The sequence below is a fragment of the Chiloscyllium plagiosum genome, unplaced genomic scaffold (genome assembly GCF_037043375.1).
Source record: "Chiloscyllium plagiosum isolate Xiang-an unplaced genomic scaffold, Cpla_swu_hap1 HiC_scaffold_26, whole genome shotgun sequence".
Classification (NCBI taxonomy): Eukaryota; Metazoa; Chordata; class Chondrichthyes; order Orectolobiformes; family Hemiscylliidae; genus Chiloscyllium; species Chiloscyllium plagiosum.
This window is the reverse complement of record NW_028270164.1, coordinates 25,140,775-25,159,708: the sequence shown is the minus strand read 5'-3', so window position 1 is coordinate 25,159,708 and position 18,934 is coordinate 25,140,775. Positions and strand designations below refer to the sequence as shown.

General features: G+C 40.7%; 1 protein-coding gene across 1 annotated transcript in view; it reads right to left on the bottom strand.

The window, feature by feature from the left end:
- Window positions 1–18,934, bottom strand: part of LOC122563190 (semaphorin-3D-like) — an 85,195-nt gene that overhangs the window by 6,899 nt on the left and 59,362 nt on the right. The window contains exons 9-16 of the mRNA XM_087973585.1: window positions 15,622–15,736; window positions 13,524–13,593; window positions 12,978–13,122; window positions 11,069–11,291; window positions 10,897–10,985; window positions 6,655–6,696; window positions 4,232–4,389; window positions 2,658–2,722 (exon numbers count right to left, since the gene is read on the bottom strand). Coding sequence (XP_087829711.1) covers window positions 2,658–2,722; window positions 4,232–4,389; window positions 6,655–6,696; window positions 10,897–10,985; window positions 11,069–11,291; window positions 12,978–13,122; window positions 13,524–13,593; window positions 15,622–15,736 — 907 coding nt within the window. The remainder of the gene's footprint in view (window positions 1–2,657; window positions 2,723–4,231; window positions 4,390–6,654; window positions 6,697–10,896; window positions 10,986–11,068; window positions 11,292–12,977; window positions 13,123–13,523; window positions 13,594–15,621; window positions 15,737–18,934) is intronic.

The following is an 18,934-nucleotide window of genomic DNA, read 5'->3' as shown; positions in this document are numbered from 1 at the left end:
ATCTGCCTCCACCACCACCCCAGCAGTGTGTTCTAGACCCCTACCAGTCTCTGATGTAAAAAAACTTGTTCCTCACATCTCCTTTGAACTTTCCCCTTCTAACCTTAAGTGCTTGCCCTTGTCATTAGACATTTCAACTCTGGGAAAAAGATTCTGACCGTCAACCCTATTTATGCATCTCATAATTATATAGGCTTCTATCAAGTCTTCCCTCAGTCTCCACCGCTCAAAAGAAAATAACCCAAGTTTTTCTAGCCTCTCCTTATAGCTCATACCCTCTAATCCAGGCAGCATCCTGGTAAACCTCTTCTGCATCCTCTCCAAAGCGTCAACATCCTTCCTGTTATGTGGCGACCAGAATTGAATGCAATACTCTGAGTGTGGCATAACCAAAGTTTTATAAAGCTGCAACATGACATCCTGACTCTTGTACTCAGTTCCCCGACCAATAAAGACAAGCATGCCAAAACATCTGCAGAATCACCCAATCTACTTGTGTGGCAATTTCATGGACCTATGGACTTGAATCCCAAGATTCTTCTGTACATCAATGCTGTTCAGAGTCCCTGACATTAACTGTATACTTTTCCTTAACATTTGATCTCCCAAAGTGCAACACCTCACACTTACCCAGATTACACTCCATCTGCTATTTCTTATCCCATATCTGCAAATGATCTATGTCCCACTGTGTCCTTTGGCAAACTTCTACACTATCCACAACTCCACTGATCTATATATTGTCATAATGCTGTTCTTTTTACAAGGTTACGATGCCCTTAAGTTGTTTTTCCAGAGGTGGGGGCGGGAGGGGGGCGGAGGGTGGGGGTGGTAATTGGTCAGGCTCCAACTAGGCTGGGTTTGAAAGGTTTGTTTGGGCCCTTTTTGTTGACCCCCAACAGATAATGCCGCCGGCCTGAGGCTTTCATGTCTTAAAATAAACTGGTATAATCAAACGGGTGTGACCAGCTAGCTGTGTGGCTAGCCTTCGTTTAGATTAGAGTTTTGATTCAGTTCAGCAGCAGTGTGTGTGAAGGAAGGCTGCTGGGGCAAGTCCAGCCAGGTACTCTGTCTCTCCAACTTCAAGCCCTGGTTTGTTTTGTTTTTACTCTTTGTGCTAATGGATGTGTTTTTCGGGACTGTTGCAAGTAGTTTCAGAACAGTGACTTTAAGTCAGGATAGTCTGTTGGGTTTTTGGATAGAATAAGTTATCCGGTATTCTATTTTCTGTTCTTTGTGTTTCATTCTGTAATTTTGTAAGTAAATAATGTTTGTTTAAACTTGGCAGTCGGACCAGCTGATTCACTCTGGGAACATCTACTACACACTTACCTAAAACAAATAGCAAACTTATGGTCTGGGCTACCAGCTTAAAAATGTTTTGAGGGTTTGGGCCTGGTCCATAAAAGTATCATCTGTAAACTTACTAACCCACCCATCTATGTTGGTGTAAATTTATGGTGTAGGAAAGACTTATTAAAATCAAACAGGCTATTTGGAGGAGGGAAGCATTCTTAGGCAACTTCTTCCCCTATGGGATGGTTATCTAAATCTTACAAACACAAAACTGAGCATTTGTGGAATTGGCTAGCCTGATGTCAACAGATAGAAGCTATCAGGGAAATAATCCTGACTGAAGTTAACTTTAAATAAGAGCGAGAAATTACTCCATCCCAGTTAACTTTTGAGAATTTTCACCCCACTCAGAACGTAGTTACAAGTTAAAATGTTAACCTGGTTTGGTCAGAACTGTCTCCATAAACAATGAATAAAAGAAAGATCCAACTGATGAAGAATTTATCGAATAATTAGGTTTATTAATGAAGTTGGGGGCAGGTATTTTTGTTGTTTTAGATTTCAAATTATCATTCATTTCCTTCAATTCATTTTTCAGCTTTTTTCTCTGCAACTGCATATTTCCTGCTTCAGGCATGAAAAAACTCGTGGAACATTTCAGGGAACATCTCTGGGACACATGCACCAAACAACCCACTGTCCTGTGGCCAACCACTTCAACTCACCCTCCCACTCCACCAAGGATATGCAAATCATGGCCTCCTCCACTGCCAAATCCAAGCCACCTGATGACTGGAGGAAGAATGCCTCATCTTCTGCCTTGGGACCCTCCAACTACTTGGCATCAACATTGACTTCACCAGTTTCCTTATCTTCCCCGTGCCCCTGCCCATCCCCCCCCCCCCCCCCCCCCCCCATTCCAGAGCCAACTCTCCAACTCGGCACCCCCCTCTTGAACTGCTCCACCTGTCCATATTCCTTCCCACCTATCCACTCCACCCCTCTGACCTATCACTATCCTATCACCCCCCTGCATCTATCAATTGCCTTCCCAGCTACCTTTCTCCCAACCCACCCTCCTTTTTATCTCTCAGCTCCTTCCCCCCCCAACATTCCTGATGAAGGGCTTATGCCTGAAACATCGACTCTACTGCTCCTCGGATGCTGCTTGACCTGTTGTGCTTTTCCAGCGCCAAACTTTTGACTCCGATTTCCCAGCACCTGCAGTCCTCACTTTGTCTTACAAAAATAATATTTGTACGTTACAGGATGCTCCTTGTCATTAACTGGAGCTCAATACTTCCAACATTAACAAATACAGAGGAGTGCTGTAATTGCCATATTGATGTTTATATACTCACAGTCGTCCTGATCCCAACACTGAATTATTGGGTCTCCATACTTTATATCTTGGCGTCTGATCTGTCTAATTGAAAAGTAAACCCTTTAATCATTAGATTCAATTAACAATGAAATCTTTTGAATTTGTATGAGTCCATAAAGATTGCTAGTGAACTATTACAGTTGTGTACTTGCACAACATTGGCGGAAGATCATGTACAAAGTGTAATCAAGGGTGACAGAGCTAAATACAAATGCTGGTGCTAGTGTCATTGGCTGATCACTTCTATAAAGGGAGTGATATTTGACATTGTAGCCCATCATCCCATTCAGTACTGCCAACACCTTACTTTCCTGTATATCTACTTTTAATTCTTCCATTTATCATTCCACAGTGCCAACTATGTGAATTAGGAACAGAGTTGTCTCTTGACCCAGAACAATGATACCTGCAAGTCAGATGCTGTAAGTATGCAAGTTGCCATACTCTAATGTCTTCCACCCTTTCATCTTCTATGTTCTTATCATTCAGTTCTTCAAAATGCACAAACAATAGGATCCCCAGAGGGAAGCCCAAGATCTCAACAAGCACAACCTATCTTAAAATCACAACAGCGTTCATAAGGTATCATTAGTAGCAAGGATAGAATGGATTCTAAGTACTGGAAGTGACTGTACACAAAACCATCCTTCTGGATGATCTTTCAAGTTGTCAATCTCTTCTTGCATTCTACCAATTCAGTAAAGCCATCATATTTGAGGTAGCATTTGCAGGGTATAGTAAGAACAAAGAAATAGTCAGGAAGTCTGCAGCGTGAGTTAGCCAATCCACTCCTTCAATTGTTTTGGGTGGGACCATGAGAGGGAAATTGAAAAGGCCAATTTTCTGGGATTGACAGGCTTTTTTCCATAAGGAGGACCCTGCTCCATTTTTAATTGCCAGGCTGCCATCAAAGTAGGGAAATCCAGATGTAACAGTCAGAAATGCCTGTCACATGAGGTCGCTGACCTGAGCTGATGAAGTTTCAGTTGACTTTCTCCTACTAGCTACTGATGTTTCCAGATCAGCCATTGCAGTTTAAAAAGATGAAGGTTATCATTTCTCTTTGGATTGCTATCATGGATTAATTTATATTTTATATTTCTGACATTTGTGATTTTCCTTCTGTTTTCATTGACTACTTCACTGGTAAAGGAAGAATTTTTATTCAGTTGTGAGGTATCGGCATTGCTGACTGGTCAGCAATTTATTGCCTGTCCTGAGGGTAAAAGAATTTTTTTTTGTAACCAGTTGAACTACATGGTGAATTTTCTCTAATCTACTTCTATCAATATTGCAAAGCTTAAATTATTTGGCTACAAATACTCAGCAAGTGGAGTCAACATGGATACACTTAGAACGGTGTTCCACAAATCATAATTCTTTCCTGATGTAGCATGTGTCATAATATTATTCTACAACATTACAAGAAAGTCTTAATATACTACAAAAAAATACTTTTAACTGTTTATAATGAAGCACAATAACTGTATTTAAATGCCTGTGAAAATATCACAGCTCAATGGAAACTACACTAACTTTATTAGCATTTACCTTTTTGGTGCAGGCACGTATCTGCAACATGAATTCCCATCCCATGCACAGTAGGGATCTCTAGCAAGGCAGCATTCTGAGCAAGCTGTACCATACGCCCCACACCTCTGCAGAGCAAGCTGCACCACGCTATCCTTTGATCCAACATAAATCTGTTTCTGTAAGTGATATGAACCAGCATAATTACAGGATCTGTTAAGGGTTGACATCTCTCAGCACAATGCACACAATATATAACAAGAATACCCAGTTTTTTGTCCATCAAAAGATTTGGTAAGGTTAAAGACTGTTTGTTTTTGTGGGTGGATTCATTTGGTGGATGGTATCTGGTGCACACTGAGACACATGGGCCCCCCCAGCAGGTTGTAGTAATTGGGATGGGGGTAGGATAACAAAACAGGAAGGCAAGCGGAGCCCAAAGATAAAATTGCCCTGGCTGGAGAAATTGTTGCTGTGGAGAATGGGACGGGACTGATGAGAGTTTACGACGGTGAGAGCCGAATAGGAATGTTATGGGATGGTTAGAAGAAATGGAATGGTACAGGAAGGATAGGATGGTATATGAGGAGTGAATGAAATGTTGGAATTGCTAAGTGTATAAAGGAATGGAACAAGATTAGTAGTGCGGAGGCTTTTTCTTCAATTATAAATACTGAAATTTTGAAGGAATAGAATCTGCATTCCTCAAATAATATTGAACCAGTTGAAAGTAAAATGATTTCAGTTTGGTAAGATTAAATCCCAGTTAGCCTTTCAATATTCTTAGATTATGAGCAAGTCATAAGGCAAGACTATTGATAAAACTTTTACTTCTTGACCTGTTTTTACACATGGGCAGATGTATGTGGCTTTGTTCAAATTTTTTTGTAATGTGAAAGTCTTTAGTGAACTAATTTAAAGAAATACTGTTACAATAATGTTTAAGACAAATGAGCTCCTTCTTTTCATATACCACATGGTTGTAAATCATCCCATGCAGTATAAGGGTTATTTACATTACTTTTCTGGTAAAGCTCAAGTCATTTAGAGGCTGTCAACAGGAGATTTTACTGAGTCATTCAGGTTTTGTGCTAACTAAATGTGTCCAGAATATGTAGCTGTCTTTGTCTGCAACAACTCTTATTCTGAAATTTCTCTTACAGGTTTTATTTTCCTCACCTCTGTTGTAATAAACCTAGTGATCAATATCATGTTATAGTTCCACAAATGGCAGGAATAATTCTTAAGTTTTTGTTTCTTTCTGAAAATTCACCTTAAGCCAGCCTTTCTGCCAACACAAGAAGCTACCAGCAGAGGTCATTAGTTAGCCATCTGGTGTGTGTGTGTGTGTGCGTGTGTGTGTGGTCACCTGTACTGTGACACACATCCAAGGTCCCGGTTGAGGCCATCCCCATGAATACCGAACTTGGCCATCAGCCTCTGCTCTACCACTTTTACCTGCTGCCTGTCCTGAAGTCCACCTTGGAGGATGGTCACCTGAAGAAGTTCGAATGTCCCGGACCGCTGAAGTGTTCTCCGACTGGGAGGGAGCATGCAAAACAATCAATAGACAGGAGTGTTCCCTCCCAGTTGGAGAACTCTTCAACAGTCTGGGGCATTCGAACTCCTTACGGTGACCGTTCTCTAAGGCGGACCTCGAAACAGGCAACAATGCAAAGTGGCCGAGCAGAGGCTGATAGCCTAGTTTGGTACCCAAGGGGATGGCCTCAACTGGGACCTTGGGCTTATGTCATGCTACAGGTGACCCCATTGCACCCCACACACACACACACACACACACACACCCTCTCTCATACACAAGCTCTCTCTCATATGCTCACACATACACTCCCACACTCACTGGGTGTTCTTGCACCAGGGCGCACAGCTGCAGAATAAGAGGTATGCTACTCAGGACTGAAATGAGGTGGAAGTTTTCACACAGTGGGTAATGACTGTTTGGAATCATTTACTCACAGGGTTGTCAAGGCTGTGGTACAGTATATTCAAGATAGAGATTGATAGATTTCTAGATATTAAGTAATCAAAGGATATGGAGATCATGCAGAAAAATGGCATTAAGGTACAGAATCATAGATGAATGATGGAATAGACTTGAGGGGTTGAATGGTCCTTTGCTCCTATACCATGTGTTTGAGAGAGTAGAATCAATATAATCTTCATCCTCTGCAAGAATAGTTTGCTTGAAGGGCAATAATAGTTGTCTTTGACTATAATCCAAATTAGTCTCTTGGATACACTGGATGTTTCTAGTTTTGTAAATATAGTGCCTATGGAATTGCAATTCTTATGTATTACTCTCAAATCCCAATAGGATGCAATAATTTCTAGTAAACCAAAGTGACAATTGAAAGAAAACATTGTAAATCCAAATACAACCATTGATGAATGAGTATTTGCTGTATTTTATTTAGATTGCTTACCTGTTTTGAAGATATTTCCATTGTTAATACTGGAGTTGATGCCTATTAAAATGTAAACATTGGCAGTTAGGTAGAAGTTAATAAGTCAGATTGGTAATTATTAAAAACCACTATGACATCTACACAAACTCTAATAACAACTTGGGTGTCAATTTGTTTAATAATTTCTCTCCTGTAGTAAAAGGTTTATAAAAAAAGACTTGTATTTAGATGGCATGTTTTGTGACCTTAAGACATCCAAGCATTTTTACAGTTGATGACATGAAGCCATTTTGTTATGTAGGAAATGTTGCAGCAAATTTCCACAAACAGCAACACGGTAATTAGCAGGTAATTAATTTCTGCGATGGCGATTGAAGGATAAATACTGGGTAGGACAATGCAGATGACTTGGTTTTTCTTCTCTAAAATAGTGCCATGAGGATTTTTATATCCACCTGAAGTGACATCTCCAACTGCATAGTACCCTATCAATTTTGCTTGGAGTGTCAACTTTGGTTTATGTCGTGTAATGCCACTTAAAACTGTAATCTTTCATATGTAAATTGCAGACAAGTGAATAATAACAACACAATATCAGAAACCTTGTCAATAATATTACAAATACTGTTAATGATTCTCATCAAACATAGAAAATAAATTGCCATCTAGGCCTTTTATTTTGTTTGCTGACCGTGAATTCTTGTATTTATGCTGAGTGGAAATAGTCACTGAATCAATTTTCAAAGACTGTTTGGGACAGACATGAATTGTTCACTTGTCAAGTTTCATGTAAACTGCTGGCTTGAAATTCCAGGTTTGGGTACTGTTCTGTGACTTTTCAACAAAGCCATCAGCTACATTAAACTGTTTAAATTAACAATTTATCAACCTCCTGGAAATACAGCTACTGTGAAGCTATATTCCCTGGCTGATTTATTTTATTGTGCAAGGCTCTTGGATTGGCTGGTTTAATTTAATAGTTTTCGAGTGTATTGCTGTTCTGAAGTTAGAACTGCAAGACTGAATTTTACATTTAACCAATATTTTCCTTTAAACATCATTACCATTTAGCATTTTCTTTGATACTGCCAAAACACCTTAATTAGTTTCAAGCTAAGCTAAGCTTTGATTTTCTTCACAGTCTGAAGGATATGATTAATTTCAAAGAGTTACAAGGATGTTACCAGGACTGGAGGGTTTGAATTATAAGGAGAGGCTGGATAGGCAGAGTCTTTTTTCCCCTCTAGTACAGGAGGTTGAGAGGTGGCCTTATAGAAGTTATAAAATCATGAAGGGCAAAGATAAGGTGAATAACAAAGGTTTTTTTTTTCTCCTGAGGGTCGAGGAATTCAAAACTAGAGGGCATAATTTTAAAGTGAGGAGGTTAAAATTTAAAAGGGATCTGAGTGGCAGCTTTTTCATGTACCACACTTTTCATGCAAAGTGTGGTACATATATGGAATGAACTGCCAGAGGAAGTGGTAAAAACAGCTACAGTTGTAACATTTAAAAGACATTTGGACAGGTACATGAATAGGAAAGGTTTAGAATGGTATGGGCTAAACATAGGCAAATGGGTCTAGTTTAGTTTGGGAAACCAAGTCGACATGGACAAATTGGACTGAAGGGTCTGCTTCTGTGCTGTATGACTCTATGACTCTCTAACATTGCAGCGTACTGTAGACTCTGCAATCATCTCATATTCATTGTGTCTTTTCTAAAAGTAGGTGCCAAACCCTACAAAGCTTTAATGCCTTGCATATTTAAGATTCTATATCAGGGGACTGATATGGAAATCAGAAAAAGATTTTCAAGCTTGTATTAATAAATTATGTCTTGTAAGAGGTAATGATCCAAGATTGATAGTAAAGCAGACTGTGTCCATATATTACAAGATCTTGACTTCATTCAGGCCTGGGCTGATAAATTGCAAGTAGTAATCACAGCACACCATGCAATGACCAGGTCAAATGCAAGAAAATCCAAACATCTTCTATTGACTTTCAATTGTATTATCATCCACTGCTGAATCCCCCCACTGTCAATATCCTGGGGGCTACAATTGACCAGATACTGAATTAGTTTCTGGTCAACAGTAGTCAACCAGCCATATACATGCTATGGCTGCAATAGCATATTAGAAGCTAGGAATCTTGCAGCAAGTAACTCTTCTCCAGTCTCCACAAAGCCTGTCCATCATCTACAAAGCACAGGTTAGAGTTATGATTGAAAACCCCCCACTTGCCTGGATGGATGTGGCTCCATCAACATTCAAGAAGCTAAGCACCATTCAGAACAAAGTGGTCTGCTTGACCCCATTTACCACATTAAATAATCATTCCTTTCACTATTTCACAGTGGCTGCAGTATTTACCATGTTGCATTGCAACAACTCAGCCAGGCACCTTTAACAATACCTTCCAAACCTGCAACCTCTACTATCTAGAAGGCAAGCGTGTATGAGAACACTTGCAACAAAAGGTTCCCCTCCAAGCAATACACTATTCCACTTTAAACTTTATCACTGTTCCTTCACTGATGCTGGCTCTGTGAGTGTCCCTACTGCTGTCCTTCCAGTTTTCGTGGCAGTACACTCGTATCATAACTTGGAAAATTGAATCCTAAAATAGCCAGATAACTTTTTTTTGGATATTGGAAACAAAATATTTGTCAAATTCATTGGCACTTATTATGAATTTAACCAGTTTTAGAAAGAAAAAGTAAAATATATCAAGTTAACAGTCAATTGATACAGTACATATATCAACAAAATACCATAAACAGTGCTATCTAGACTATATTGTTCTTGCAAATGTTTACATATCCATCTTAAGTGCATGCCTTATTTCATAGCATCAATATGGTTGCCCTGCTCAACGTAGTTATTCGCTGATTTTTAGTGGTCTCAGCGAGACTGGCTATTGGACAGCTAATAAACAGAGAATTTTAAAAAATCATCTTTGTTGCAGCAGATGATATCCCTCTGATAATTACACACAGGGACAAACTTTACCTGATTTGTGAATATTCTGTACTGACACTAATTGGGAGATTTGCTGCAACTCCTTGTTGTGTTTTTAGCCCAAGATTGGGGAAACCCATGAAAAAACAGCATAAGTAGTTGCTCTTAACCATTGATTCAGAGAGCACCTTGATTCAGAGAGCACCTCCGGGCCACCCGGACGAACCAACCCAACCACCCTGTAGCACAGCATTTCAACTCCCCCTCCCACTCCACCGAGGATATGCAGGTCATTGGACTCATCCACCGCCAAACCACAACAACGCGACGGATGGAGGAGGAGCGTCTTATCTTCCGACTGGGAACCCTCCAACCACAGGGGATGAACTTGGACTTCACCAGTTTCTTCATCCCCCCTCCCCCCACCTTGTCTCAGCCGAATCCCTCCAGCCCGGCACCGCCTTCCTGACCTGCAGTCTTCTTCTTGACCTCTCCGCCTCCATCCTACTCCGACCTATCACCCTCACCTTGACCTCTTTCCACCTATCACATTTCCAACGCCCCTCCTCCAAGTCCCTCCTCCCTACCTTTTATCTTCTCCTGCTGAACACTCTCTGCTCATTCCTGAAGAAGGGCCTGTGCCCGAAACGTCAAATCTCCTGTTCCCTGGATGCTGCCTGACCTGCTGTGCTGTTCCAGCAATAAAGTTTCAGCTCTTAACCATTGACCTTGCCAGTCTGAGCCATTTACTAGGGACAGAGTGATGAGTGGAAACCAATAGAAACAGAATGGAAATTCCAGATGTACGTATCCAAACTAGAATGCAGCCATCGATGGGTAGAAAGTCTGTTGAAATCTTGAATTCTCTCAGTAGAACTTTGGTAGAGAATGGGCAGCACGGCAGAAGTAAACAGGATTTACTTTTCTGTAATTTCAATTAATCTTCCATCAGAGTAATAGCAGATCAAAGGAATCTTTGCAGAAATTTCAGAATTGGATAGCGCCCAACACTAGCTACATCTACCTTCATGAGCACAAAAATCACAGATCTCTCAAAAAAATAAATAAAATTACACAATTCATAGAAAAAAGAATTGAGAATGCTGGCATTGGTCAGCTTGATGATTTTCTATGTTGTTCAAATTATTAATGCTTTCAATAAGAAAGTACAATACTGTTCAATCCCTTTATTGCTGCTGAGCTGATGATGGGAATTTGGCATTAGTTATATGGAAACTCCGAATATTGGTTGGGGAGGGAAAGACCCACATGCAAGATTAGTTATTGATCTTCAGTACCTCAAATACTTGCAATTCCTCCAGTAAAACTTCTTCAGCATTCAAATTATCCTTGGTGACAATCAATGCTTTTATGACTGTTCCAACATCTTTACAAAACATAGAAAAAGTGTGTTAATGAAAGAATATACAGTATTTAGAGCATTTTATTGCAAACGATTATCTTACTTACTTGTACCCAAAAACAGGACTGCATATTGGCCATCCTTGGCAGTAACACGATCGACAACAATCTGTGTAATTCTGTAACCAACATTCACTTGAATGAAAATAGGCCTCTTGTTTATTGGATACACAGCCTTGTACATCATTGGATGATTCTTAATGAAACTGACGACATCGTCTGAGAAATCCTTGGTTGTCTGAATTGTGGAGTCAAATGCTTTATTGGGACACTAAAAGAAAAGGTAGGAATTTATACATGGATTTTATTAACTCCCAATACATCTTTACAGCTGACTATTATCAATGAAGACACCAATGTTTCTGTAATATAAAGCGTTATATGCTTTTGACATAATTAATTAGTTGCATTTACCAAAAATGAGCTAAGTGTAATACTGAAATGCTAATTGGGCTTCTGTTCTACGAGGGTTTCCTTCTCTTGATCATTGTTCATGTACCTATTGAAAAGGATTAGCTAAATTCTGATCAAGCAATGAGGACACAGATAATGTGTCAGAAAACAAGGGGCAATCACTCAGTGGGCTTTTGACATCCTGTTCAGCAACTAAGTTTACTCAGTACTCCCTCTGAAAGACCACCCCCAAGTCTGCTTGGCAGCTCCTCAAACACATCAGCATCGCTGGGAGTAGTGGCCACTTCTGTGATGATATTAAGGCTGCGAGGACACAGCAATGTTACCCCTCCACCACCTCATCCTTCCAAACCTCTAACTCTCTTCCCCCAGCCTTTGCGTAAAGGACAATGTGGTTGAGGGTTGCCATAGCCGATCAGATAGACCCTGACAGGCTGGTGCTGGTGTTGCTGTTGCTAGGACAGATGGGTTTGAGGTTGTCCATTGCTGTCAGAGATCCCCTGGTGAGACAGACAGCGCTGGTATGGAGGACACCTCTAGAGCCCACAGCCCTCCCCACAGAGGAATTAAAAAGCAAACAGGAAGAAGCCTTTGTGACTGTTTGAGCAGCACAATTGAATCATAGAATTTTACAGTGTAGAAGGAGGCCATTTGACTCATCATCTCAGTATCGGCTCCCAAAAGAGCTACCCAGCTAGTCCTATTATCCAGCCCTGTCTCCATAGACCTCTAAATTCATCACTGAAAAAAAATCTAATTAGTCTTTGGATAGGACAGCCATTCAGAAAAAGACGGAGAAATAGTTTAGATGAGTTGACAATTATTGCTTGTTTCTGCTTGTTACAATAGCCCAAATGGCGATGGTACTGGACTCTTCAGCTGGAGCTCATCCACTCCACCCATTTTTCTCTTTCTCTTTTGTGTTTTTTTTTCTCCTTCTTTCTTCTCGGCAATGTCCCGAACTCCCAGCCTCAGCACAGACTCGGACTCTTGGCCTCAGCATGGACCTGGCCTGGCAATCTCACAGCTCACCGCGGCATCCTCTCAGTCAGGCAAGGCAGTCTCCCAGCCCGGCGTAATAGTCTCTTGGCGACCCAGCATGATGGTCGCCCAGTATGGACTTCCAGCCTCACGGTGATTTCAGCAGTTTCCCAGCCTTGAGACCCTCGAGCTGGAACTTGGTGCAATCTGGAGTCAATTCCGGTGTGGACAGGAAGCTAGGTGCCGACGTGGACTGGGTTGGAAGGACCATTGTTCTGAAATTTTTATTTCTTTATTTTTTCTAATTTATAGCTAGGATCTGTAATGCTGGACTTTTATATTTCTTTATTTTCCAAAATGTTTTCCCTAAGATTTTGTACTTAAGAATCTGTACCTAGGTATCTTTGTACTTAAGATGGCGCTGTGTGTAGTAACTTGTACTCACATGAGTACTGTGAAAAGTTTACATGTGACAATAAGGCTAATTCTAATTCTAATTCATTAGATTGTAACTGATATCACACTGTCTACTTTCTAAGAGTTGATGATTAATTATACATACTGTGCCAGGTCTTGGATAAGGAATCTTCCCCTGATATTCTACCCAGTGGCGGTCTGGGCTCTCTTTGTGTGTGAAAGGTCCATTAAATACAGAACGAATTTCAGCCATGCTGTATGCACAAACTGCTGAGCCACTGAAAACAGAACTGAGAAACAAAAGCAATATTGTTCAAATAGTCTCAATTATCGGTACTTCAAAGAGAATTTCCTTATTTTGACTTCCAGTGTTATTCAACTTTGAAGTTTCACTGAATAAAAAGTAGTTAGGCAAAAGGGTGTTTTTTTAATAAAAATATTCTCACATTTATCTCTGTAAATGCAAATGTTCTGAATTGCCTGAAGATAACTCCAGGCAAAAAGTAATACGTCACATCAAAACTCAATCTAAGCAAACTCAGAGAAAAAGAGCATTTAATATAAAAGGTTGTTTAAAAATCAGTTATAATGTTCCACTCACTAATATACCATGGGCAGAACAAATAACACTGATACTTGATATTCGTACAGCATGACCCAAACGACTTTAGCACAAGATATTCTTATTTACCTGGAGGACGTGAAGACTCCATAAATCACTGGCAATTTGTCATCATTTGAGTTGTACAGAAAAACATCCTCTTTACAGAATAAAAAATGAATATAATGTAAGAGATTTTTGTCTAGAAAAGTAATTCTTTTCAAATAAAATTGAGCAATGTTGTGTATTATAGGAATGACCATACATATTAAAATAAATTAATTCCTTAAAAATGTCTTTTTTTTTTCTCCCCAGGCATTTTCCTTCTTGACTTATCCATTCTATACAACATCTACACTGTCGAACGAGTTGAACTTCCACTAATATTGCTCCATAATTATTATCATTAGAGACCATGCCTCTGATAATTTCTCCGTATCTCGGGTTCTGCTCACCAATTCACCACAGCAGCATGGCTGAGTTCAATAACTTTGTTTTGAAGATTATGGCAATAAATCTATGCTCTACTTCATGTCACCATAGTTGGAGCCACAGCTATCAGAAAGCTGCCTGATGTGGCTATTGGTAGAAGACCTCCAGAAGTGTTAATAGACTTATCAATGTTAAGATATTAGTACTGTTCTCCCAATCCATAATATTAGCAAGCCCTCCTTATCTCCATATGAAACATGGCTGTTCATATGAAATAGTTATAGAATCACAAATATGACTTTGCAGAATGAAAACAAGATTCAATTGGGCTCGATTTAATTTGGAACTTTATTGCTGGAACAGCACAGCAGGTCAGGCAGCATCTAGGGAACAGAAGATTCGACGTTTCGGGCACAGGCCCTTCTTCAGGAATGAGCAGAGAGTGTTCAGCAGGAGAAGATAAAAGGTAGGGAGGAGGGACTTGGAGGAGGGGCATTGGAAATGTGATAGGTGGAAAGAGGTCAAGGTGAGGGTGATAGGTCGGAGTAGGGTGGAGGCGGAGAGGTCAAGAAGAAGACTGCAGGTCAGGAAGGCGGTGCCGGGCTGGAGGGATTCGGCTGAGACAAGGTGGGGGGAGGGGGGATGAAGAAACTGGTGAAGTCCAAGTTCATCCCCTGTGGTTGGAGGGTTCCCAGTCGGAAGATAAGACGCTCCTCCTCCGACCGTCGCGTTGTTGTGGTTTGGCGGTGGATGAGTCCAATGACCTGCATATCCTCGGTGGAGTGTGAGGGGGAGTTGAAATGCTGTGCTACAGGGTGATTGGGTTGGTTCGTCCGGGTGGCCCAGAGGTGCTCTCTGAATCGCTCCCAATATAGAGGAGGCCACACCGGCTGCACCTCCACCCACATTATCTACTGCATCCGCTGCAGCCGGTGTGGCCTCCTCTATATTGGGGAGACAGGCCGCCTACTTGCGGAGCGATTCAGAGAGCACCTCTGGGCCACCCGGACGAACCAACCCAATCACCCTGTAGCACAGCATTTCAACTCCCCCTCCCACTCCACCGAGGATATGCAGGTCATTGGACTCATCCACTGCCAAACCACAACAACGCGACGGTCGGAGGAGGAGCGTCTTATCTTCCGACTGGGAACCCTCCAACCACAGGGGATGAACTTGGACTTCACCAGTTTCTTCATCCCCCCTCCCCCCACCTTGTCTCAGCCGAATCCCTCCAGCCCGGCACCGCCTTCCTGACCTGCAGTCTTCTTCTTGACCTCTCCGCCTCCACCCTACTCCGACCTATCACCCTCACCTTGACCTCTTTCCACCTATCACATTTCCAACGCCCCTCCTCCAAGTCCCTCCTCCCTACCTTTTATCTTCTCCTGCTGAACACTCTCTGCTTATTCCTGAAGAAGGGCATGTGCCCGAAACGTCGAATCTTCTGTTCCCTAGATGCTGCCTGACCTGCTGTGCTGTTCCAGCAATAAAGTTTCAGCTTTGATCTCCAGCGTCTGCAGACCTCACTTTCTCCTCGATTTAATTTGGCTCAAGAAACAAAGATTTAAATCCAACAGACTCTATGTTGCATTTTAATTTGCTTTGCATGAAATCAGAAACATTAGCCTTTGTAACAGGGATTTTATGAGACTACTATTTTGTATCAATGTTAACTTTATGTAAATGGCCCCCTATTTTTAAAGCTTTGAAATATATGAAGGCTTATCAAATAGCAAGATGAAAAGTTACTTACGCAGCTCATCAAAATATGTCTGATAACCTTCAGGCCCTGGGACTGAGCAAATCAGACGAGCTTTCAGAAATGTGGTCCACTTGTTGATCAAACTCCGCTGACCTCCAACATCTTTCTGCAAAGATAGAGGTTTCAGTCATATGGAGGAACATTTATCAAACAGTATCTGAGAGAACTTATATTCAACACAGTGTGGAGTAATTCAACTTGCATTATCATTTGTACCAAACTCAGACAAAACATGCAATTATGCCAGCAATGTCTCACAATCAATGAATCAGACAGTCAATTAGAGACTAGGCCACAATACTTTGTTTGTAGCTGGGAAAAGGACAGAGAGAGAGGGATATGTTTTCAGACAGCAAACCTAGGAAAGTTTTGTGCACATCCTGCAATAGCTAACAGCATGATAACTTCTCAGACGAGAAAGCAACTGTGAAATAAATATGTCAATGTGACAACCTGCAGGGAGAGTTCATACAGGAGGTCATGCCCAGAGCAACACCAGACGACAATTGGTGAAGCTACAAAATTAGACCTGAAGAAGGGTTACACCCGAAATGTTGATTACTTCACCCCCAGAAGCTGCCTGGCTTGCTGTGTTCTTCCAGCCTCCTGCTTGTCTACCTTGGATTCCAGCATCTGCAGTTGTTTTGCCTCTAGTGAGAGTTCATTTGGCAGGGTGCAAAGACTATGAACTCTTGTTGAGTTGGGGTAGGGGGAAGGTATTGGCATTGACCTATCATGTGAACATAGGCTTGTGTGGAATGAAAACTCCTGACCCAAATTCAATGGAGTAAAGGCACTCACTTCTTAGTTCCAGACTTTCTCACCCCTTTTTACTGACAATGATTATTGCAGTTAGCCTCCTTGAAAGATTTTAGTTCTTTTCACCCACATCCTTTTTTTCTTGCTCCAAGAGAAAAGAAAACAAAAAAAGTCTATGGAGGCAGAATGCATTACTGAAATGTATGTTCTCTATTATGGGACTTGTAAGCAAAAAAGCATTTAGGATTTACCAGCCTACTGTTTGGATGAGTCAAGCACAGTTCCACTACAAGAACCAAGTCAGTTGGGTCATTTGATAAGTTTGATGTGGGCAAAAATATACTTCCTGCATGTAAATTGTCAGATGACTAGGCTATTTTTAAGTCTTACTTTTATTTAACATCATCAAAGCTGACAATTTAATCCATAATACATATATTATGACATAACGGCCTGGACATTCTGATAGCTAGTTAATTATTTCTGCAGAGTAAATGAGAGTTGCATGTCAGGACTCTGTGGAATCACCGACATTGTTTAATCAGAGGGAAATGCTTGGGAAATTGAACATTTGGTTGCCAGTCAGAGAGCAGGTTATTGCTTAGCAGGTTCTGTTTGATAGTAGACATTGAAGCATCTTGCATCATTTTACTGATAATTGCGAATAGACTGACAGACCAGTAATTGGTTCTTTTGGATCTGCCCTGCTTTTCACATACAGGACACACCTGGGCAATTTTCCATATTATTGATTGGATACCAGTGTTGTACCTGGACTGGAAAAGTTTGGCTAGGAGTGCAGCAAGTTCTGGAGCACATTTTACTGTACTACTGCTGTAATGTTGTCAGGGCTCATTGGATTGGCAGTATCCAATGCCTTCAACAATTTCTTGACATTACATGGAGTGAATAGAGTTGGATGATGACTGGCATCTACTGCAGACCTCTGGATCATCTACTCGGCACTTCTTGCCGAAGATTGTTATGAATGCTTCAGCCATATCTTTTTCACTGAGGGGCTGGAGTCCCTCATTATTGACATTGGGAATATCCGTTATTGTGGTTATTGTTTAACTGTCCACTACCATTCACAACTGGATGTGACAGGGTTGCAGAGTTTATATCTGATCCTCTGGGTCACGTAGCTCTGTCTATCACTTGTTGCTTATGCTGTTTGGCATGCAAGTAGTCTAACTTTATAGTTTCACCAAATTGTTTTCTCATTTTAAGTATGCCTGGTGTTGCTCTGGGCATGACTTCCAGCATTCTTCTTCTGTGCTAACACTAAAACCCTTTATTTACACATCCACAAATCATTCAAATTTGCCCCTGTCTCAGCACATATGCTACTGTCAACCCCATGAAGACCTTTATTTGTTCTAACTTCAAGTACTCCAATATACTCCTGGCTGGTCTCCCATCTTCAGTTCACTGCAGGCTAACTAAACGCCACTGTTTGACTCCTTTCTCGCAAAAAAAATCCCACTCTCTATCTTCATACTTACTGACCTACACTTTTCAAATCCCTCCATGACTTCACTCCTGCCAGTCACTGCCACCTTCTCCAACCTTAAAACCTACTCAGATAACAGTGCTTCTTCAATCGGGGACTTTTACACATCCTCAATTTTAATCACTCTACCATTGGTATTCTGCATTTAACTGCTGAGGTTTTATCAGCTCAGAAATTCCCTTCCCAAACTTTTCCATCTCTCTCACCTCCTTTGAAGATACTCCTTGAAACAATGTTAGAAGTACCATAAAAATCCAAATTTATATTGTTGTTCATAAGTTGGCATTCTTGCAGCAATGAAAGTACAGAGCAGGTATGGATACTTCACTGCTTGTTTGATGCCAAATGGGTGCACTGCCCATGACATTCTAGGCCAATGAGTTTGAAAGAGATCCAGTTCAGAATAGAAAGTAAAATTATTCCAACCCAAAAATGCTGAAGAAGCTTAATTAGTTACTAAGCATAAAAACACATATTTTGCTTTCACGAAAATGTAAAGTGAGCAAACTATGTGGGCTAAAATTACTCTGTAAAGGGTTATAACAGAGAATGTTCAACAAGTTATTTCAGATATAGTTCAATAATTATTCTTTCTTCAATAAACAAAAGAATTAAATCCAGTTTGGAGATATGATATTGCTCTGTACATTCAGCCATGCATACCAGTTTTTTACTCGATACCCCCACCATAAATTATAACTTTTCAAATTGCTTTCTTTTTGCATCAGAAGTTTTATGTCGAGCGAACCATTATATTAAGCAACTTATAGTGCTTCAAAGGCCATCATAAATGTGTCAGTAAATTCAAAGGTTCTGTAATGTGACACAAAGGAAAATGAATTTAAAACTTCTCTTTCATATAAAGATAACCTCATGTTGAAAGGTCACTGTCAAACCTACTTCAAATGATGGATGCTTCTTACTGCTGTAGGTGCTGTATGCAGAAAAAAATGCCCTTTTGGCTGCATAATTATTCTGACAGAGCTAATTTCTGCGCCTTCTCAGAAACAAGAGCAACTATTAAAATCATGT